Source organism: Urocitellus parryii, chromosome 5, assembly GCF_045843805.1.
Source record: "Urocitellus parryii isolate mUroPar1 chromosome 5, mUroPar1.hap1, whole genome shotgun sequence".
Lineage (NCBI taxonomy): Eukaryota > Metazoa > Chordata > Mammalia > Rodentia > Sciuridae > Urocitellus > Urocitellus parryii.
In genome coordinates, this window is record NC_135535.1 from 20484684 (window position 1) to 20509280 (window position 24597).

The following is a 24597-nucleotide window of genomic DNA, read 5'->3' on the forward strand; positions in this document are numbered from 1 at the left end:
AATTTCTCTCCACAAACTGACCACTTTGGGCTGTTCTGTTTGAGACAGACCACTTTGGGCTCTTTTGTTTGTGTTTGTTTGCTTGTTTGTTTTGAGATGCTGGGAATCAACCCAGGTCTTCAACATACACTTTACAACTGTGTTGATGGCAGCAGCATATGCTGTCCATTTCCTGTTGATCGATACCTAGGTAAAACCCCTCAGAACACTGAGTCCTCCCAGTGATACCAGAAGGGTCAATCCCAAAGGGGTGGCTTAGAGTAAGGCAAACTTAGCAAGGTGAGGTTTGGAGCCCCAGGACTTAAAGTCCTATCACGACTTGGGGCCACTAGTCTACGCTGAGGTAAGATGAATGAGGTCCACTTCATTTATATCAGGAATATAATGGCAACAAGTAATTTAAATATCTCTGTGAAACGTGTACATGGTAGTAGTGTGAAGTAAGAAAGTTCCATACCTAGAGTCAGGTGGTCTCATTCCACCTCCTCAATGGAGCATCTGTGTGACGGGGAGCAAGTCTTGGGCTTTAGTTTCAATGTAAAAAGAAGAAAAGTGGGAGGCTTAATTATCCCATCTCTTCTATTTTCATCCTTGGCAAATGTCGTTTGTTGGCTAATTCAACAACCACTTCCAACACCGTCTTTCTTCTCCTTCTCTACTGTAAAGGTGGGAAAACTAGGCTCTTGCTTTCCTAACCTCTGCACATAGGAAAGCATAACACTTGAGCAGAAGTCGGGTAGTGGGTTTGCAAAAGGTTTTGACTTCCTAATGAAAGGGACAAATGGAGCAAGCCTGAGAATAAAAAATGATCACTCTAAGGACTGCAGAGCAGAAGTCAGAATCTGCCTATGCCTTGATGGATCATTTGAGCCCCAGAATCAACACCAGCAACCACTCGCCTTTGGAATTCTCTTAGGTGAAAAGAATAGACTCTACTTAAGGTCTTAGCAGGGTTTCAGTTACTTGGAGTCAAAAAGCATTTCTAAATGAAACGTGCTGTGATTCTAATACCCTTACCACAAAAGGAAGTAGTGGCCAGCCGACTTCTCTCCAAAGGTGGTGCCCACTTGCTCCACATCCCATGGCAGGCTGGATAGGTCACACCCTAGTAGAAAGATGGAAAATCAATTATTAAGTTTGACTCCAATTTCTGTGTTTAAAGCATGGATGCTGCCTCTTTACACAGGCTGTAATATAAAAACCCAATATAGACACACTGCTATAGATTGAAGTTTGTATCCCCCATCAAATGCCTATATGGAAAGCTAATCTCCAGTATGATGGAAATGGGCCTCAGGGAGGTGATTAGGGCATGAGGACAGTCCTCAGGAATAGGATTGATGCCCCTTTATGAGACTCCAGAGAGCACCGTTGCCCTTTCTGTCGCATGAGGACACATAGAGAAGATGACTATCTATGGTCCAGGAAATGGGCCCTCATCAGACACAGAATCTGCTGAATTTGCCTGATACTTAGTCATCCCAACCATGAGAAATTAATTTATATTGCTTATGGCATTTTATTATAGAAGTTCAAACAGATTGAAAAGCCACTAAATAGCATAATCCAGTTATTTTGGCTTATAATGACTTATAACACAGATACTGAAATTCAAACACAATTCAATACAAGCATGGTGGAGAATTGGAAGGAAGTCTTTATATTTGATATTATTGAAGAATTTTAGTGTTGGAAGTGACTTCCACTGTCAAGTCCCCTCATTGTTTAAAAAGTATTTTATTTTAATGAGGAATGCCATTTAATAACTTTTAACAAGGATTTTTTTAAACATTTATTTTTTAGGTGTGAGTAGACACAATACCTTTGATTTATTTTTACATGGTGCTGAGGATTGAACCCAGTGCCTCATGCATGCTAGGCAAGTGCTCTACCTCTGAGCCCCAGCCCAAGCCCCAATTTCCCTCATTTTAAGACCCATAATCTGAAGCTAAGAGTCATTAAGTGTCTTCTAGATCTTTGTCTTCATGGCTGCTAATGTCGCATTCTTTCTACCACTTCAGTGTTTCCCAAAGTATGGCCTATATCCCTCCAGTGGGACTAGAATGGGACTAGAGCTGGATTTGAGATGCAATAATAATATACATCTTAGTTATAACTGTTACATATATATTCTAATATGCTTTAGACAAAAATATAAATAACAACCTCAAACCCATAATTTCAAAGATACTGTTGAGTAGACTAAGGGCTTTTGTTTTTATTTTTGAAGAGAGTTGATCTAGGCAATAACAATGGGCAAACAGTAAGACAAGTCATACATGGGATATGACAAAGGTTAGAGGTGAATGTCAGAGTTTGGGAAATGTTGCTATACATCAGGAGTTAGTAAATATGACCCAATTTGACCCACCATTTGTTTTTGTACAAGATTTTTACATTTTAAAGTCCTTAAGAAAAAAAATTAAAAGAAGATACATGGCACACACAAATCATGTGAAAATCAAATTTCAGGATCCAAAATGTTACTGGAACACAATCCTCCCCATTTGTTTCTACAATATCTGGGGCTCTTTTGTGCAATAATGGCAGCATCAAGTAGTTGCAAGAGACACCATATGGACTGCAAATCTCAAAATATTTACCTTGCAGTTCTAAATGATGCTGCTTCCTCCACTGAATTATATCTTCACATCAGACTACACCTTAGAAATTTACAGAGGCTTTTTTCTTTTTTTCATTTGGCAGTACTGGGGATTGAACCCAGGGGCATGGGGCATTCTACACTGAGTTACATCCCCAGCCCTTTTTATTTTTTGAGACAGTCTCTCACTAAGTTGCTGAAAGTCTTAAGTTGCTGAGGCTGCCCTCAAACTTGGAATCTTCCTCTGGAGTTGCTGGGATTATAGGTGCATGCCACTGCATCCAACAGAAATTTACAAATTGATTAATAAATGCATTCACAATGCTTTCACTAAAGGAAAGAGCTCTTGCTATGTGAACTGTGGGTTTGGGGCTTCAGTTTCATCATCTATTAGAATGAAAGGGGGCTGGGGTTGTGGCTCAGTGGTAGAGAGCTTGCCTAGCATGTGTGAGGCACTAGGTTGGATTCTCAACACCACATATCAATAAATAAAATAAAGGTCCATTGACAACTAAAAAAAAATATTTTAAAAAAATGAAGGGGATTAGGTTAGGTTATCTCTAAGATCACTACGGAATGAATAATCATTTATTATGTATAAGTGTGAAGGCGCACAAAGCATTTTAATTAAAATATTCATAACTATAACCATTACCAGAGAGCAGGACAAGTAGGAGATAGAAAAACTGAGTAAAACCAAATTTTCTAAAGACCATTTTGTCTCTAGCAATATCAAAAAGTCAGGAGCAGTGGTGCACCCCTGTAATCCCAGTGGCTCAGGAGGCTAAGGCAGGAGGATCACAAGTTCAAAGCCAGCCTCAGTGATGGCGAGGCACTAAACAACTCAGTGAGACCCTGTCTCTAAATAAAATACAAAATAGGGCTATGGATGTGGCTCAGTGGCCGAGTGTCCCTGAGTTCAATCCCCAGTACCCCCGCTCTCCCCCCCAAAAAAATAGTAAGGAGAGTATATCTCCTACCTCCACTAGACCTTGCAAAATTCTGACACACATGACACAGCCGTAGTGCACTCTGGCCGCAGAAGGAATGAACATGTTCAAAGTTGATGTTAAGAAGATGGCAGCTCCAAAAACCCTAGGGGATCAAAGCGTCGGGTTATTGGACAAGCTAGTAATAGCTGAGGCACTTCAGTTAAACATCAGCAACCACTCCAAAAGCTCATGAAAGAGCCTTATGGAAATTAAGAGAAATAAATACAAAGAAATATATGGTGTGTTAGTGTCTTGGGTACACAAAGCTAGACTCCTTGGTTGCTTTGATTCCTATGCTCCAGCCTGTGGACCAATTATGGATACATTTATGGCAGCAGTATAGAAATGTCCTGCCTGGAAAGTTGCGAAATGACTAGGTTGAAGTGAACTTGCCAAAGACCCATCAATCTTCCTGTTTCCACCCTAGTGACCCTATTACTATGGCTTCTGCCTCTTCGAGTTTTTCCCTAATACTTCCCACACTGCTTTCAGTATACCATGAGGGGACACTGACTATCCAAGAAGCATCTTACCCTGACCAGCCCAGCACAAGACAAGCTAGGTGCTTGTCTTAGCCCCTATTTCCTGCCAGTACCACTTGTTATCTCCCTGCCTGGCCCAGGGTGTCCTGGCAAAAAAGAGTAGGCAGCGTTTTCTTCCCTTCTGCCACATGTTAGTGAAGCTTCAACTCTTTTTACAAGCTGGAAAATCAAATTATGTGTAATTTCTTTTTAGGGCAGAGATGCAAGCAGTAACTGGGTAGCTCATAGCAGCCAATATTTGACACTTTTTAAAAAATACAATAGATAAACAATAAATAAAACCTACAAATTAGCTAAGAGCGCTTGCCTGGCACATGTAAGTCAATCATATTTAAATCTTATGATAATGACTTTCAAATTTTTGATCTTTTTTGAATTTTGTTTTAGTTATAGATGGACACAATGCCTTTATTTTGCAATGTGCATCACACATGCTAGGCAAGCGCTCTACCACTGAGCCACAACCCAGCCCAAATTTTTCATCTTAACTCTTAAAATATATTTTATATTGCAGCCAAGTCTACACTCACACACACAAATGTAACTGCAACAAGTTTCTCAAACATCAATACCTATCCTTATGTGCAATGCACTTAAATATATCCTATTCTGTTTATTATTATTATCTTCTTTTCTATTTCTCTCTCTTTTTAAAAGAATGCTCATTGGTAAATCACTATGTTGATTTCACAATCATCTAATGAGTTGTACTTCAAAGTTTGACATATGAGAAATACATCAAAAGGGGCCTGGAGATACTTGTACTTGCCTTTTCTGAGACATGATACACTCCACAACATCTCCCCCAAGTGGCTGTCTTCCTCTGCTTGAGTAGCTCTAAGTGACAGAGAACTCACTGCTGATTAAGAAAACTCATTCTGTGATTAAACATTTAATTGGGGGCTGGGGTAGTGGCTCAGTGATAAATTGCTTGCCTAGCATGTGTGAGGCACTCGATTTAATTCTCAACCCCACAAATAAATTTTAAAAATAAATAAAGGTCCATGAACAAGTGAAAAAAAAAAAAACACTTAATTGCTCAAACAACTCCCATAGAGTCTTAAAAACATCTGGAAGTCTAGAGGCAAGTCCTTGACACTCACATGACAGAAACTTTATGGTACTTGGCAATATTAACATAAGTACATAGGATCACAGAACATCACTGGTCAAAGGGCAATAAAACACAGTTTAGTCCAATGTTTTCATTTGGGATAATTGAGGCCCAGAGAGGGAGAGAAAGCAACTCAACAGAGATAACTTGGTGAACCAGATGAAAGGCCAGGAACCATTTCTTCAAGACTCAGAGCTAATTGTTCTCTTTACTACATAATCAATGAGTTGCAAGGTAAAGTACATTTGTTGAAAAGTTAATTGAAAGAGACAATTAAGAGGATCATTTGAGATCAATATCTATGAACTGCATCTATCTAGATAATTCCTGTTTTTTCATTCTGCACTCCAAAACAGAGAACCAACTATGAAACTTTTTTAAAGTACAAAGAAAGCCACGTTATAACCTGTGCAGCACTCATATCAATCGGTCTTACCTGTTAGCAGCAAACTTGTTTGAAATGAAACCGCCAGGAATTTGTGTCACAATATAACCCCAGAAAAAAGATCCATGGATAAGGCCCACTGTCTCTGGATCCCAGTTAAACTGTGCCATCTGCAAATGAGAAATCAGATACGTTTGCATTTGTAAGAAAACAACTGACCACCATTTTTCACTGATGATCCTACATAAAGACCCCATGAAGTCCTTCTTTCCTTCTTTTATTCCACAAAGACTTCTAGAAGGCCTCTTGCCCATTTTGGATACAGAAGTGATAGCAATGAGAGTCCTTTCTCTAATGAATCTTGCCTTCTAGTGCAAGAAAGGAGAGGTCTGTGCAAATTACTTGCGTACATACGTGTGTGTGTGTGTGTGTACACACATATATATATATAAATACATAGGTGTATTATCTGTATGTATGTGTATTACACATATAAATTAGATATATACGTACACATACCAAATAGTGATGAGTGCTAAATATAAAATAAAACATCTTGTGAAGAAAACAAAAAACAGTTCTAGGATTACTGGGTTATATAGTAGATTATTCAGATATTAGTTCAGTGATAGCATAAAGGGAATCAAAGTCTTAAGTCTCTCATTTCTTAATGAGGGTAATAAAATCCATTCTACCTGCTTCACCCAGCTGCTGTCAATCACCTCATTCCTTTCTCATGCCTTTCTTTCTAAGTGGATAATGCTTCTCTGAAAGCAATGATACTTAAAATGGGCACTTGGGCCTACTAAGAATTTTTATCATTATTTGAGTCTCATTAAATCATAATGGTGGACCAAGGGCTTAAACAGACATTTCTCCAAGGAAGACAGGCAGATGGCCATACATCTATATGAAAAGATGCTCAATGTCACCAATCATCACGGAAATACAAGTCAAAACGATAATGAGATATTAGCTCATACCTGTCTTGATGGCCATTATCAAAAGAAAAATGGGGGCTGGGGTTGGGGCTCAGTAGTAGAACGCTTGCCTGGCACATGTGAGACACTGGGTTCAATCCTCAGCACCACATAAAAATAAATAAATTAAATAAAGGTTTTGTGTCCATCTACAAGTAAATATATAATATATATATACTATATATATATTATATATTTTATTTATTTATTTATTTTAAAGAAAGGATGATGACATGCACTAGTAAGGATGTGGAGAAACTGGAACACTTGCTGCCTGTGGGAATATAGGATGGTGCAGCCACTATGGAAAACAATATGGAGTCTCCTCAAAAATCAAAAATAGAACTAAAAATATGATACAGCAATTATGCTTCTGGGTATTTGTGGGAGGCCATCCTCCCACATGATTTGAGTTACCTCCCTGGCTGGGTGAGAAAGCTCTGACACAGCTGTGTCTAAGCACCTCTCACCCAGTCAGGGAGGTAACTCAAATCACGTGGGAGGATGGCCTCCCACAGGTATTTATCCAAGAGAATTAAAATCTGGACCCCAAAAAATATCTGCACTCTCATCTCCACTGAAGCAATATTCACAATAGCCAAGATTTGGAAATGACATGAACGTCTGATGAGAGATGAATAAAGAAAATGTGGTGTATACATTTAATAAAATACAATTCAGCTTTTAAAAGAGAAGGAAATTCAATAATGTCCAACAACTTGGATGAACTACAGGAAATACGACAGTCACAGAAGAATACCGTTTTATTCCACTCACATGAAGCATCTGAAAGAGTCAAATTCACTGAATCAAAGTGTGATGGTGGTTGTCAGGAATTGAAGAGAAATGGGGAGTTACTAACCAGTGGGCAGAAAATTTCAGTCAAGCAAGATAAAAAAGGCTCTAGAGAGCTGCTGTACAATACTGTACTTACAAGCAACAATAATGGACACTTAAAATTTATTAAGAGAGTAGCTCTCACGGTAAGCATTCTTATTACAATGGAATATTTTAAAGTATAAATTGTATGAACCATTACTATAATAATCCAAGCACTTTGTCAAGTACTGTGGTAGGCTGAAAAATGGTCCCCAAAAGATATCCACAAGAAAGCCCTGGTAGATGTCAATGCTACCTTATTCAGAAAACTCGTCTTCACAGATGTGGAAAGTCAAAGACCTTAAAATAAAATATTCTGGATTTATCTAGCTGAGCCCGAAGTCCAATGACAAGTGTCCTTATAAGAGAAAGGCACAGGGAGATTTGAGACAGAAGAGAAGACACACAGAGAGGAAAAGGCCATGTGAAGATGGAGGGAGAGAATGGAGTGAAAGTCACAACCAAGGAACTCCTGGAGCCACCAGAAGCTGGTAGAGTCAAGGAAGGAGTCCCTACTAGAGACGTCAGAGGAAGTGAGGCCCTGTGGACACTTTGATTCCAGACTTCTGGTCTCCACAAACTCTTATAGTAGGATAAATTTCTGCTGTTTTAAGCTATCAGGTTTACGGAAATTTGTTCTAGGGAAACTGATACAGGTATTTAAGATCCAATGAGTTAAATATTAAAATTATCTCATTTGATCTTCAAAGGAGTCCTTTTATTTCCATCTCACAATAAGGTGGACGAGGGTTAGCAAAAAATTGCTAGAAATACTGGTTCCTGTCTCCTCCTAAGAGGATTCTGCCTCTCCTCCATGGACTTCTCCCCTGCTGACCAGCATGGCTGATGGGGAGGTCAGAATAGAGAGAGCTAAACCATAGCTGAGACTCAGCTAATCTGCTTTTCCCTCCCCTGGATGGAGTATATTAGCCCCTTTTCAGGCTGGGTCCCTCCTGTCCATGGCACAGACCATCAAAACAGCCATAACCAACCTGCTTCCTGCACTTCACTTTCCTGAGATTCCCCTTCAGCCCTTCAATAACCCCCTTTTGAACTGGTCTCCGTGTACTTGTGTTCTTTTCAACCAGCAATCCCTGACCAAGACACAAGGGCAACTTGCTCAAGACTCCAGAGCTAATAATAGCAATCAATTTTAAAAGGTCTGGCCAAATCCAAAGCCCATCCTCTTAACTCTATAAAACTTGTGATCGATGGGAAGGACTTTGGACTTTCCTGAAGGTACTGAGAAATAATCACAAGGTTTCTCAACCTTCAGTCATTTTTTTGCTTACCATATGTCAGATACTATTCTTAGTACTCCACGTGTTTTAACATTTTTTTTTTTTTGGGTGGGGGGCGGGTTACTGGGGATTGAACTTAGGGCCTTGAGCACACTAAGCACTAACCACTGAGTTGCACCTCCAATCCTAACACATAATTATTAAACCAAAAAATAATTATCCACATATGAGCTAAAAAAATCACCCTTTATGCCACTTATTGAACACATGCCACATAATTATTTGGAAGACCAATGTATTCATACTACCTCTCCCCACCCCCATTCCCCCACCTTCTCTCTCTCTCTCTCTCTCTCTCTCTCTCTCTCAAATGAGGATTGCAACATTTCTTAATGCAAAATATCTAGTTTTTCTCCCCATAAAATAAAACAAACAGACAAACAAAAGTACCAGCCAGAGCACTTTGTCATTCGGTTGGACGTACTCAGCAGATATCTAAGCTTTGTTCTATTTGGACCAGAGAGAAATTGCCTGATACAAATAGGAGTTATGCTAGAGCTTCTAAAATGCTACTGAACTCCCACTCTTAAGGCCAGAGAAAGTCATGTAAAGCACATTTTAGATCTTAATCAGTTCCTCTAAGACTCCAGAAGGCAAAACCTTAGAAACTAGAGAGCACACACTAGCATTGTTCCTTGGGTTTATCAAAATGTCTTTTCTATATGCCTCAAAGCAGATTCTATTGACCTCGGCCTGTCTTTTCAGGCAACAAACAAATGCAAAACAATCTCATTTTGATCTGGGTCTCAGCAGATAAGTTTTAATTAGCTGGCCTTGCTCACAAAAGGCTGAAAGAATGCATGTGATACCCATCTGAAACCTCACTAATATACATCATTCTTTATTTTAAAAATTCATGATATGCTCCTCCACCTCTATCCCAACCCTGGCACCATTCCCCCCCAAAAGGCAGGATATCTTTTTAGGACAAATTCAGCTGTGGCATCAAAAAGAAACTACAAGAATCTCCATGGTGCTGTTTTCCTCTGGCAGAATAATCTCTTAGTTAAAAAAAAAAAAAAAAAGCCTGCAAGCCAACTGAAGACCTGTTTTTAATGGACTGACATCAAATTTTCCCAAGCCAGCGCTTGGCAGGAGACTGTTCCAGATGATGCTAATAGATATCACATGAAAGAGTATTCTGCCATCAAGTCAGTCCAAGAAAGACTGCATCTCATGTCCCCATCCTGCACAGTTGCATAGGACACAAAACAGTACAGGCAACACCTTCTTCAAAGCACAGCCAGCAAAGCAATGAATTCCCAGTCTGGGAAACTCTAATCTAAACGTTTCTCCAAATACAGGTGGGGACCAGAGAACTATTAGATGCCTCTCTGCAAAAACATCTCCATTTCAGGGTATGTGTTCCGTTCGGTGAAATATATATTTATTGGGTGCTGGTGGCCATACATTTTAATTTGGTATTTTTCTCCCATAACCTTCTTAATAAACCAGATTTTATGTTTCCAATGAATCATAAAACAATTTAATTAAATCACACCATAGTATGCTTGCTCATGACTACAACAGCCTCTGAACTGCTCCCCAGCCTCCACTCTTGTCTCGCTTGGACCCAGCCTCCTCCCACTGGGCAATGATCATCCTGGAGCATGGGTTTGATTGCCTCTCCCCTTAAGCCCATCCATGACACTCTGCCGCATTATCAGGCCTTGTATGACCTGATGCCTATTGACTTTGGTATCTCCATCTCTTGGTGCTCTACCTTCTTATTGAGAAGTCTCATCCTATGGATGGAATCTTATAGATCTGTGAACTTGGATGGGGAAAAGTTGGCATCTTAATTTTCACTAACTGCTAAGTAAAATTTAGGCTTTTCTGCAATTAAGTGCAGAAAACCATCTATAGTAGTTTTTCCGTAGTGACTCTGTTATATAAGTCATAAACTAGTATGTTCAAATCATACTAATTGTTGCCAGTATCCCAAACTATTGTTTATACTTCAAACTTAAAATTGCAGCAATTGTAGAACCATTGCTAGATTTTTTTCATCTGATAAGTTAATAAAGGAGCCCACATGTCTCTGTATCACCAATTTGATTTTTTAATATTTTGATATGTGTATTTTAACATAATTGACTTCCTTTTTAATCCTTCGCACTTTGTGTGTGTGTGTGTGTGTGTGTGTGTGTGTGCACATGAGCATGCTGTCGATCGAACCCAGGGCTCAGGCATGGCAGGCAAGCATTCTACCACTGAGTCACATCCCCAGCTCATCCTTTGCATTTGATATTAAGAATTTAACGCATTATCTTTGACAAAATGTTTGTAAGCTATCACCAGGTTGCCAAAGGGATTCATGGCACAGAAAATTGAAATGCTCAGGTCTCAGTTCCTAAATCATAGCCTGTCTGCTCTGTTTCCATCTGTTTCTTTCTCCCTTATGATATTCCTTTTTCTTCCGCCCCACCAAAACTCTCTGTCTGGTCCAACCATCACTTTTCTCTGGGAATTCTTTCATGATATCAAAGTTTGAGCTAGATGAGCTCAAGGATCCTGTGTTTGCTGAACTTAGCCCCTAGAATCCCAAACTATCATCACTTACTGTCTGTCTCTGTAAGGATAAGGGCCCAGCTGAGGCTCACCAGACTCTCCCCATCACCACACAGTGTCCAGTGCATGGTAGTCACGCTGCACTTTTGCCATATCAATGAATGAGTGACAGTGCTTACTTTCATCTGCACAGCTATGAGCAAAAAAAAAAAAAAAAATATCCTTTGAGATATAGATACTGACCTGAATTTCTGGTTTTCCATCCACATATACAGTGCTGTTGTTGACCATTTCCACAATGGCAACTCCAAGATTACACCGAATCCCAAAAGAGATGCAGAATCCCAGCCCACTCATGATGGCGATGATGTAACGCTTAGGGATGCCACAGCAATGGCAGTCACAGAGCGGAGGGCGTGGCCTGGATGCCTGCACGGGCCTGCCTTCTTCATTCAGTTCAATGTTATCTTCTTCCTCATTGGTCCCATCAATTTTTCTACAATAGAAAACAATGGACAGAGAAGAAAATCCAGAATTAGAAGGGGTGAGGGGGGTGTACTAAAGCAAAAAGAAAAAATTGTAACAAGAAAAGGAAAACCTGAGGCCATTCTCCTTGGCGTGGAGATGGCCATTTCTCCCTACACCTATTTACAACATCTTCCCGGTGTTGAAATTTCCTCTTCTTACAAGTACACCAGTCACATGGATGATGGCCTCCCTTCATGACCTCATTTTAACTGAATGATCTCTTTAAAGGTCCTATCTCCAAATACAATCATACTCTGAAGTACTGGATTAGAATTTCAACATATGAGTTGGAGAAGTGGCAGCAGGGGGTGGGGACCATTCAGCCATAACAGTCCTCATCTCTAAAACAGGCTAATCAGACTAGCTCTCTCATAGGGCTATTTACTGACTGATGCATGTAAATGCATCACATGAAAGAACTTTACACTCATAAATGGTAAATTCTAGGATTATTGCTCTTAATATAATTGTTAGCAGTCAGAAGCTCAGCATCTCTGTAAGCATGCAGATGCTTTAGATGAAGAAGAATGAAGACTGATATTTTCAGGCACTCTGGAGCTCTGAGGAGTTTAACTGAAGACAGCCCCAGCTGCTGTGCTCTGATTCCACTATGGCTTTGGCTTTGGCACACGGCCACACTTTTCACAGGCTGCTTTCTGCCAAGGACTGAGCCCAACAGGGACATAAGGCAGGTCCTTTCCTGGAAGAGGCAGGACTCTTCTGACAGGTGACTGGCTCCAGGATTCTCCATTGACCTTGCCAAAACATCTAGTTGTCTAGTTTGAAATGTTTCTACTTTCCTCCTTTCCTGTTTCCTGCACAGATAGCATGCAGTCTGGATGCTGTCCCAGCCTCCTCCAGCTCCTTCCCCATTTTCCCCTCAATAAACCCCTTGTGTATCTGTTTTCCTGTCCACTTCCTAGAGGACTTGAACTAACACAAGCATCTCTCAACATGGCACCATCTTAGATGTCCTGAGACTTTTCAGAGGGATAACACAACAGTATGGGAACTGGGGCTGGGGAGGGAGAGAGAATGGTGAGAAAAGTACAGGAATCTCCAAAGGAGGAAGTATAGTCTCCTTGAATGGTAGGACCCAGAGCTGCCTGACTTGAAGCACCTCCTTATAGCACAGCACCTGCCCAGTTGAGGAGATCAGATGTAGGAAGTTTTGGGGAGTGGCCTGGGCATTTGTTCTAGTTTCCCTTGTCCAAAGTGGCAGCCAAGCCAACACTTCAAAGGACTATGAGATCAGGAGAAATGTGAGTCAACAACGAGAGGGACCTCCTGGGTTCAGCAGGAAGGGAAGCTCCAAAATTGACCAAAATTTAATTTCCACCAGGCGGGGCCCTCCAAGTCAGATTGGATTTGTTTTTAAAACTCTAAAATTGTAGGAGGGTTTGGGGTGTAGCTCAGAGTGGTAGAATGCTTTTCTGGCATATGCAAGGCCCTTGGTTCAACCATCAGAATAATAATAATAGTAATAATAAGAAGAAGAACAGTGGAACATTTCTTTTATAGGCAAGCTCAGAGAAGAAGATTGAGAATAACTTCACATTGTGTAATGAAACAGGGCTTTAGACAATCAGTAACCTGGATGTGACTGTCAGCTCTGCCACTTACATACTAGTTATGTGACTTTGAATCTGAATCTCACAATTTGTCATACAATAAATACAATATTTATCTTAAGAGCTGTTCTTAAGATTGAATGAGACTGTACTACAAAGAGTAAAATATTATCATGAAAAGTGAGTGGGCATTAACAAATATTATAATCTGTACCACCCTGGTGTTTCCTTTGGGTTGTTTCGTTCTTTTTTTTTTTTTTTTTTTTTTGGAGCTAGAGATGGAGCCCAGGGACTCTCAAATACTAAGCATTGGCTTGACCATTGTCCGGCATCCCCAGCCACCTCCGGGTATTATGCATTCCTTGGTTAGAGTACTTACCATGTGAGTTAGGGAGTTTGGTTTTCATCAGCATAGTAGGTAGGGAGCAGATCTGATGATTCACATACATGGACTTTAATGAAGAGCTCCCCTACCCAGTGGGTCATGAGCCTGCTGAGGGCAGGAGCCATCTCCCACCCATCTTCATTTCCAGTGCTCAGCATAGTACCTGGACACAAGGAATCTTCCTTTGACTGAATGGAAATGTGGGTTGATTCCAGATGTCACTCCTGACTTGAGCACTTAAGAGACGGGGTAAGGGTCTATTCATCTCTGCCCAGAAACAAACTTTACAGAAAGAATTGGGGAGGGAAAAGAAAGTTACCTAAGAATAAAAGAGGGGGAAAAAAACTCCTTTCTTAAGAAAGTGGAGGACTTTAATTATCCCTAGTAGCTATTTACCCCATTTGGTTTTCTCTGACTGTGCCTGCCCTCACACTTTTAGATCTGAGAATCTTTATTCTTTCCAGGGTGACATCCATCATTGTTTTTCCAAGTATAGAAAACTGCAGATTGTGGGTTGCTGGTCCTTCACGTACTAGGGCAGTGCATGCCCACTGTGCTCCTGTCCAGCAAGCGTCTGTTACCAGGAGTCTGATTGTTTTACATATGCTAACTAGCTTTAGGCAATCAGACAACCTGGATGTGATTGTCAGCTCTGCCACTTACATACTAGTTGTGTGACTTTGGTCAAGTAACTTGGCCTTTCTGAATCTCACAATCTGTCATCCATAGGATAAATACAATATTTACCATTTACATTTGGGCATTTACAGAACTATTTACTTATAATCCAAACATTTCCACCAATTGTGGAGGAGGTTTTGTTTTGCAATTAATAAGGTCCACATTTGGAGCACAAAGTGAGCAGAACCTGCAGATAATTCTGTGTTTTTAAAATTCTTTCACTTACTTATGTATTATATGTGTTATGGGATTCCGAGCTATAAGATATAGATAAATCTTCTTAAGACTGTTTTGATGATCAAGGGAGATACTATACATTTTTTTAAAAAAACTGAGAGTTCTAAACAAAACCAGAAAGCCTCAGAGTACCTAGAATGGAGAAGGTAGTCAATGTCTTCAATTTCATCTTTCAATTTTCTTCCTTTCTCCAAAAACATAGCAACTCAGTGATCATGTGAAAAACAACTTTGAGGTAACTGTGACCCTTTCAGAAAGCAAATTGGAATACTGTTTGCGATAACAAAAATACTACAGTCTGGGAAGCTTAACCCATTAAGTCCCAAGTTTTCATTCTGTGACTACTTCAATGAAATTGGCTCAGGTGAGTTAAAATGGATTGGAAATCATAAACTAGAGTGTGTGTGTGTGTGTGTGTGTGTGTGTGTATTCACATATATAATATTAATCTTATTATTTTATAATATAACTTTATTATTCTTATCATTACATTTTATTGTATATTATATACTATATTTAGGTTTAGGTTCCCCCACCCCCTGCTTCCTGACCCCACCATAAGGTGAGGAGTTTTCCTCCACTGGGCCCTTCCACCATGATGCTCTTCCTCACTTCAGTGGACTGAAACCTCTGAAATTGCTAGCCCCAAATAAACTTTCCCTCTTCTAAGTTGCTCTTGTCAGATATTTTGGTCACAGCAAAACAGAAGCTGTCTAAAACAGGCCCCCAACCTTGGCTTGCAAATGGCCGCCTTCCCACTGTGTCCTCAGATGGCCTTTCTTCTATGCACATGCATCTTCAGTGTCTCTTGTAAGCCAAATTTCCTCCTCTCATAAGGGCACCAATCCTATTACATTAAGGTCCAGCCTCACACCCAGTGCAGTTTTGCAGATTTTGAAGCATTAGCCTATGCTGGTCTTGTTTTCCTCCTGGTAATTTTTCCTGTCCCTTCATGTAAAAAGAGTTGGTGCTCCTTGCCTCAGCAGGGAAAGATAAGATGGACAGCAGAGAAAAAGACTTAGTCTCTTGGTTTGTGTTTTTTATTTCCAAAATTCATAGGTGACAAACCAACAGCTCTGTAGCCACATCTGGCCCATAGACATGTTTTGTTTATATTATATGATGCATGAGTAAGGATTTTTTTTTAATTTGGATAAATTGCCAGTTGAAAATTCAGGAGGGCTCTGTGTGTGTATGTGTGTGTGTGCGTGTGTATGTGTGGTGTTTAACCTGGAATTTTTACCTTCTTCTGAAAAATGTGAATACCTGGAATTATGAGATCCACACTCTCATGGCTATAATTGGCATTCCCATTTATCACAGTCCTCACCACTCCCCCTAGTCACCCCTACACTGAACTGAATCCCCATTTCATATTATACTTGCACTGTTGTTTTTCTTATAGTTAAAACTAAGATTTTGCTCAAGAGCAAGATGGCAGTTCTCTTGAGACCAAGTGTTCTCTGCAATGGCTCAAAGAGGTCCAGCTGTATTCCTCCAAACCCCAGGGGCCAGACCTACTCATGTTTCAGCGTTTCTCCAGGACCGACCCACACCCTAGGGCAGTGTGGACATTCACCTGTCTTCAAGCCACCATTCTGGTTCCAAGGCTGCATCTCTCCACTGGACTAGAAAGAAGGTTGCCTGTGTTCTGCTCCTGGGCTAGCTTCCAGCTGCATATTTGAATCCTTGCTCTGCAATGGACTACTCTGGCTGCAACCCTCACTCTCCAGAGTCACAGGAGCCTTGGACAAGTTGTTATTACTATGTTCATGGGGATGCACTGCAGAAAGCTGTCAAGGAAGGTCTTTTGGCACTTTAACCTTTGCTGGGCTTTCGACAGTCATGATATGGGAATCTTCAAAGCTGCTGCTATGCTGTGGAAGTGCCAACCTTCAGGACTGTGTGCCTCTTCACCTCTGCTCCATCATGCCATTCAGCACACAATAAGGAGGAAATATGAGATAAGTCCACTGGGGGACAAACCTTCTCCTAATCACATGGTTATTCTGGAATCTAATTGTTGAGCAGAAGGTTTGAGAGGAAATGAATATCCAAGAAACTATGAGACTGAATTCTGCATTCTGGTGCATCAAAGGGGTGTCTCCTAGCTTACAAGACTCCCAGTATAACCAAACTTTACATATGAACTTTTCCCCTTTTAATTTTGAATCTCTTAAAGACAATTCACTTTTATTATAATCAATATAGGATCATGCTTCTGTGTTTGTCTTGAGGAATAATGGACAAAGTAAAAGACTATTAATTCATGAGTAGAGATGTGTTTTACTTGTCCTAATTAATTAATCTGTCTACAAATATAAAACTATAAATGATAAATTATTTTTCTACTTTGGGAATTGCTAATGAGAAAATGTATTCTATAAAAATAAATTTTGTAAAAATAAAATATTATATAATAAAACAACTAAGCTTTTTAACTTATATTTAAAACTAATCTCTACCAAATTAGACGAAGAGCAAAACTAGTAGTAGATAACCATCATTTGTAGCTCTCCAATGTTTTAACTTCCTCTTGAGATATGAAATCTTGCCTGAACAACAGAGATAAAACTACTTTTCCTAGATTTCTTGAGTTGAAGTGCAGAATTAAGAGGTGAACTCTGGCCAGGCATGGTGGTGAACACTTGTAATCCCAGCAGTTTGGGAGACTAAGGCAGGAGGATTGTGAGTTCAAAGTCAGCTTCAGCAACTTAGAAAGTCCTCAAATTAAAAAGGGATAGAGATGTGGTTCAGTTGTTAAGCACCTCTGGGTTCAGTCCCCAGTGCAAAAAAAAAAAAAAAAAAGAGGTGGACTCTATAATATAATCAGAAATGCTTGAGTGAGTTTCAGATGTGGAAAGAAGGAATAAGAGGATGCAGTGTGCAGGAGAAACGGCAATGCAAATGGCGGTAAATGCAATAGTAGAAGCAACTCCATGACTGCTGTGGATGAATTTCTGAAATAAATCATAAGTATAATCAGTACTTAAGAGCTGCCAGTGGAGGCAGCTGAATTTTATCCAGAACAATCCAGTGGGATGATACATAATATGCTTTCTGCTTTTTTTTTTTTTTCCTGGAAGTACAGCATCCAGACTGGTCCTCCCAGGGAGTCTTGAGTGTTTCCTAACATGCTCTCCTAAACTGCATACCACTTTAGCTAAAGTGTGCTGTGTTGATTACAATTGACAACTTCAATACAACATACTTCTTTGTAGAGGTGCAGACTATTTCTGTTTGTTAATATATAAAATATATCTATGTCAAAATACAATAGGACCTGCTTCACTCCTTCTGTATTGAACCTATGGCCATTGCACTAAGCTTTAAGAAGTACTTCAGAATTTGGTTATTATAAAAATATCTGGGAAAAGTTGGGAGAAGCCAAAAATAAACTTTAGTCAAGAAAATAGAGAAAGTCATGGTGACACACATCTATAGTTCCAGCTACTCAGGTGGCTGAGGCAGGAGGATCACTGCTGGAGGCTAGGAGTTTGAGATCAGCCTAGGCAACACAGGGAGACACCATCTCAAAAAAAAAAAAAAAAAAAAAAAAGCACTTGGTGAATGTCTATAATCCCAGCTACTTAGGAAGCTGAAGAAGAAGGATGGTGAGTTTGAGCAAGAATTAAAAAAAGAAAGTTAGGACTGGGGTGTAACTTAGTAATAGAGCATGTACTTAGCATGAACAAGGCCCTGGGTTTAATCTGTGTATACGCATACATGTGTGCAGGTGTGTGTGTGTGTCCTCCCCCAGGCTAGAAGAAAGGATGAGGGTTTAAAAGCTCAGAGATCCTGGATCTTGATTCTTGCACTAACCCCTTAGGTGGGGAGTCCTTGGAAACAGACTCCAAAATGAGATCTCAGTTTGATGCTCACTAACTGGCTGGCAATGAGGACTGTGAGCAGGTCACTGGAGGAGAAGGTGGACTATTCATAGCTTCTAGAGCTCTTCAGGATCTATTTTCCACCTTCCCTTCTAGCCATCAGACCAATTACCAGAATTGAATCCCTGCATGGATCAGAGGAGGATCTGACTGACATTTTAGAAACTGGAACATATGCCTGGGACTGAATTCTGAATGTGCTGGATTTGGGAGAGGTAAAGTAGTACAGTTGGATAAGGGAAATGTCTTAGTCTGTTTTCTATTGCCAATAACATGATACCACAAAATGTCTGAGCTATAAAGAAAGAGGTTTAGTTAAGCTTTTGGTTCTGGAGGTCCAAGGTCAAGGGGTCACATCAAATGATGGTCTTCTACTGGCAAAGTCCAAGACATCACATTTCAAGACATAGGGAATGTGCATTCATGTCTGTATATCTCTCTGTCTGGTCTCTCTCCCTCTTCTTACAAAGCCATCTGATCATTCTCTCTCTGGTCTCTCTCCCTCTTCTTATAAAGCTACCTGGCTCCACACTAAGGACTTTATTTATACTGAACACCTCTGAAAGGCTAAATACCATAGTCAGATTAAATTTATACCCTCTTAATACCTCACAATGAGGATTATATTTTAACACCTGAAGCCTTAAGGGACACATTCAAACTGTATCAAAACCATAGCAGGATAGTTTGTTAATATGGAGAAGCAGATTAAATCATGTCCTCCAAAAAGATATGTTGAGATCCTGACCCATAATACCTGTGACTTGGACCTTATTTGGAAATGTAATCTTTGTGGATATAATCTTATTAAAATGAGGTCGCACTAGATTAGAATGACTGGTGTCCCTGTAAGAAGAGAGGAATTTGAACACAGACACAGAGATATAGGAGAGAAGTCCATGTAACAATAAAAACAGGGATTTGCAAGAACGTGAAGAGAGAGCCTACAGAATGGGAGAAAAATCTTTGCACTTGCACCTCAGATAGTGCATTAATCTCCGGGATATATAAAGAATTCAAAAAACTAAACACAAACACACACATAAAAATAACCCAGTCAGTCAATGGACAAAGGAACTGAACAGACACTTCACAGAAGTACATATTATATCCTACTGTCATGTATAACTAAAAAAGAACAAATAAAAAAGCTTTTTATTTGTTCTTTTTTTTTAGTTAAAAAAAAAAGATGGGGATTTGATGGACACGTCTACAAGTCAAGAAATGTCAAGGATTACCAGCAATCTCAGAAAGTGGAAGAGGCAAGGATGATATCTCCTTCAGAGAGAGCATTTCCCTGTAAATACCTTGATTTTGGACTTGAGCCTCCAGAATTGTGAGAAAATAAATTTCTCATGTTTTAAGACACTCAGTTTGTGGCACCTTGTTACAGCATCCCTAGGAAACTAATCTGGGGGCATTGTCCTATGACACAATATTTAACATCCTGGCAAAGGCTAGAAAAAATTATCTAGTAAGGTGCTAATGTGGCTCCTAAAAGCATAACAAAATACACATCAAGAGGAATCTGATTACTTTTTGAAATTCAATTGCATACTGATTTCTAGTCATTATTGCATTTTGCTTAGAAATACAGGCTATAGCCGCTATAACATTATTTAAAAAATAACTTGAGGGTTTCCTGTGAAAATGAGATGACCACATCTCAAAGTAGATTTGACTGTCAGTGACTTCCCCTTCTGAGTGAACACCTGAAGTGGGGACACAGTGAAATCAGGTCATGATCTACTCAGCTTGATACTCCCTTTACTAAGATAATAAGGAATGCTGCGGTGATGGGGCACCAGCCACACTGGGAAGATCAGAGGCTGCTGTCTTCCGCAAGATGGGTTTCATGGTAAAACTAGTGGCAACTGAGTTGATAGGATCCTGGAACACTAGAGGCCAGTAGAGGCACTTCACTATCCTAGGCAAGGGCAGCAGATGTGCAGTGACAATTGGGATCCTGATCCAGTGGAATCTCACAGATGACATGATGCTCTTAGGACAAAATAAATGAGCAGCCAGCAAGGATATTGCTTATATATAATGAGAAAAGTTTCAAGAATTGAAGTAGGAGATATAGGCTAAGGTTGGTTATACCAATGAAAAGTCATACTCTCTTGTTGAGGTTCTAGACCAGAATCCATTGATTGAAGAAACTGGGTCTCCACGACAAAGGAAACTGTAATCCACAGAAGGGCATATAGAAGGGTTCTCTCAGCCCTTTCCCCAAAGAAATCTATAGCCATTGGAAAACATATAGTGGATAAAAAGGAATACCTTGATTTTTTTTTTAAGACTGTTGGGTAAAGGGGCAAGTTGATGTTGGTAATCCAGGGTCCACAGCACCATCATGTCCCTCTTGTTAGAATGGGGTTCATAAGATTTAAGCAATAAATGGGCCTGGCCCAAGTCTATATCAAAGCGTGTTCACTTAGTCCAAGGACCTACCCAGGGGTCATTTCCCCAGGTATAATTTACACATACATAATTAGAATGGAGGCACGTAGCATTTTGGGGGGAAAAAAACTTATACTGGTTCCTTAACTTAATAAGAGCTGTTGTAGTACAAAAAGCCAAAGGGAAATCCTTGAAACTGCCATCCCTGTGTGAGATGATAAATCAAAAACAGGGTCACATTATACAGAATGACAGAGATTAGCTAGAAAGTTTTAGAAGCTTAAAGGTTGCAAGAAGTGGTAGTCCTCATTATATTTCCATTTAATTCACCAGTCTGTCTCCTACCAAAAAAAAAAAAAAATTGATCATGGCAGATGATAGTGGACTACCACAAACTTCGGTACATAGCTTGCCTCTCTAGATCTAGTGTAGTGCATTCTTTTCATATTCATTATAAAAGAGAATCAGAAGTTTACACCAGCATTATTATGAATATTGCTTATATATATTCATGGTCTTGTTCTCTATTATAGTCAGAGAGATCTTCTGGACCTTTTGCAGAACATCACACTGATCTATTGTGACCAACATGTTGTTTAGACCTCATAAGCAAAAAGTAACAAGTCTCTTGATGTCTCAGTAAAAAAACAAGTTCCAGAGGGAAGCCTAATGGTTTGGGTCATTTCCTCCAAAGTAAAGGAAAAGTTGGGTCTAGGGTTGTGGCCCAGAGGTAGAACCCTTGCCTAGCATGTGTGAGGCACTGGGTTCAATCCTCAGCACCACATAAAAATAAATAAAGGTATTATGTCCATCTATAACTAAAATATATATATAAAAAATTTTTTAAGAAATAAAGTAAAGGAAAAGTCACTGCACTTTGTACTTTCCACCACTAAGATGGAAGCACGATACTTGGTATACTTGAGTTTGGGAAGCAGTAAATTTAGAAATAACTAATTATTTCCAACATTTAGAAATAATATTGTAACCCATTTGTTCCATGACATTAAAGGATGCTAGTTTTTATTAATGAGATCCAAAAGCAAGAAAGTGTTCCTGGCTGGGCACAGTGACACAAGCCTATAATCCCAGCAGCTCAGGAGGCTGAGGCAGGAGGATCACAAGTTCAAAGTCAGTCTCAACAATAGCGAGGTACTAAGCAACTCAGTGAGACCCTGTCTCTAAATAAAATATAAAATAGGGTTGGGATGTGGCTTAGTGGTCAAGTGTCCCTGAGTTCAATCCCCGGTACCAAAAAAAAAAAAAAAAGAAAAGAAAAGAAAGTGTTTCTCAGCATGTCCAGGCCGAAGTAAGAGCAATCTTGCCACTAGGGCCATGCTATCTAGCATACTTCTGGTACACAGGAATCTGTATAGGAAAAAACACCACTTGAGGTTTCTGGTAAAACCTAATAGAAGAAACATAGCATAAATTCTGGAACAAGGCCATGCCATCTATAGTAGAGCAATACCCAACATACAAAACATAACTCCTGGCACGTTACTGAACCCTGGTAAAGATGGAACATCTGACCATAGACTATCAAAAGATCATGTTGCCAAAACTACCTAATATGAGCTGGGTACCGTCAAACCTACCAAGTCATAATGCACATTACATCTGGGGTCAAACACAAGCAGGGCAATAGAGCATCATAAAGCCTATGTCAGAGGGTATAGACTCCCAGGTGACCTTTAACTCTTGCACCAATGACTCTGTACCAATGACTCTCCATCAGTTCACACCTTTGAACAAATGACGAAGTGAAAAGAAAAAAAAACTGAGTGTGATTCACAGATGGTCAGTTTGTTAAGTCAGAACCAGTTAAAATGGACTGCTGCTGCATGAAAACCCCACTCAGGGGTAGCCTTTAAAGAAAGCCATAAAGAGACATCTTTCCAACAGGCAGAGTTTTGAGCAGTCACCTGACCATCTATTTTGTATGGAAAGGGAAACATTACAAGATAATTATAGGTGTGGATTCGTAGGCAGTGGTGATGGCTTAGCTGGCACGACAGAGTCTATAAAGGGCAATATTGGAAGACTGAGAAGGAGTTCTGGGGAAGAAACATGTGGATCAACCAGTAAGAATGGACATAAAGTGTGAGATCTTTAGGTTGCACAGCAACATAGGCCACACAGTGTCCACTTGAAAGAGGTACTACACGATACAGGGTGACTTGGACAGGCTGACTTGGCCAGTTGAGGTTAGCCAATTCTGTCCTTAACCACCCAGTGTCGACAGTAGTAGACTCAGCAATGAAGTAACCATGGTGTCAGAGATGAAGGCTATACACAGTTACTTAACCTTCCCAATCAGACATGGGTGTGGGGAGTTTCAATAAGAGTGAGGAAACATGAGTACAAAGTGGAGTGAAGCAGGAAAAGACTGTCAAAGATGAAGTCAGAGACTTCTCAAAGTCCTACAGACCAGATAAAAGGACACTGGCTTGAGAGTGAAGTGGGAAACCATGGGGGAGGTTTTAACACACAACTGCTGAATGCGGAGGGCCAACACAATGTGGGGACTAGCTCCATCTCTTTAAAGGGAAGACGATCATACTTTAAAGAGATCAGACTCCATCTTGGCCTTCCTTGAGGAAAGGCTTCAATTGTAATATTTCTTCAATTAGAAGAAAAGCCCACCAGGTTTAGCAGTGGCTGCTATAATGCAGTCCAAGTAACTCCCTGAACCTAAACAAGTAACTTAATCTCAAAATGGAAAGAGGAAAGACACTTGATTAGAGAGGTAGTATGATGGAAATGAAGAATACAGGCATAGATATTTGCAGCAATGTGGATGGAACTGGAAGGCATTATAAATAAACGAACCAGGCACCAAAAGACAAATGCTACATGATATCACTCATATGCAGAAGCTTAAAATTGATTTCACAGAAGTACAGGGGAGAACAATAGTCACTAGAAGCTAGGAAGGAAAGGGAAAGGGGAAATAGTTGGATAATCAGTACTAAAATACATTAGATAGGAGGAATTAGTTCTAGTATTCTACAGCATAGTAGAGGGTCACAGTTTACAACAACTTAGTACATATTTATAAAGAACTAGAGGTGAGAGGGCTGGGGTTATGGCTCAGTGGTACAGTGCTTGCCTAGCACGTGTGAGGCACTGGGTTTGATCCTCAGCACCATACAAAAATAAATAAATAAAATGAAGGTATTGTGTCCATCTACAACAACAACAACACCACACACACACACACACACAATATATATATATATATATTTATATATATGTATGTATGTATGTTTTTAAGAGCTAGAAGAGAGGAATTCAAAGACTCCAATACAAAGACATTATAAATGTTTAAGGAGATGGAAATGCTAATTGCCCTGATTTCATCATTTAACATTGTATGAAATTATCACTCTATTCCATAAATATATGCAATTATTATTTGTCAGTGAAAAATAAACTAAAAAAAATATGGGCATAGAACATCTGGTTTGAAACCCAGCTCTGCAGTTTACAAGCCCCGTGACCTTGCACAAGTTACTTAACCTCTCTGTATCTTGGTTTCCTCATCTATAAAATTATAATAGTCCTATCTTCGTGGGGTTTTTAACAGAATTAAA

At 39.8% G+C, this 24597-nt stretch overlaps 1 protein-coding gene and 1 pseudogene across 2 annotated transcripts in view; one reads left to right on the top strand and one right to left on the bottom strand.

The window, feature by feature from the left end:
- Slc17a8 (solute carrier family 17 member 8) overlaps positions 1-24597 on the bottom strand; it is a 47439-nt gene that overhangs the window by 20376 nt on the left and 2466 nt on the right. For both annotated transcript variants that reach the window (XM_026398018.2, XM_026398009.1), the window contains exons 2-5: positions 11550-11802; positions 5687-5805; positions 3583-3697; positions 1018-1105 (exon numbers count right to left, since the gene is read on the bottom strand). In XM_026398018.2, coding sequence (XP_026253803.1) covers positions 1018-1105; positions 3583-3697; positions 5687-5805; positions 11550-11802 — 575 coding nt within the window. The remainder of the gene's footprint in view (positions 1-1017; positions 1106-3582; positions 3698-5686; positions 5806-11549; positions 11803-24597) is intronic.
- Positions 16143-16735, top strand: LOC113189408 (succinate dehydrogenase [ubiquinone] cytochrome b small subunit, mitochondrial pseudogene; annotated as a pseudogene).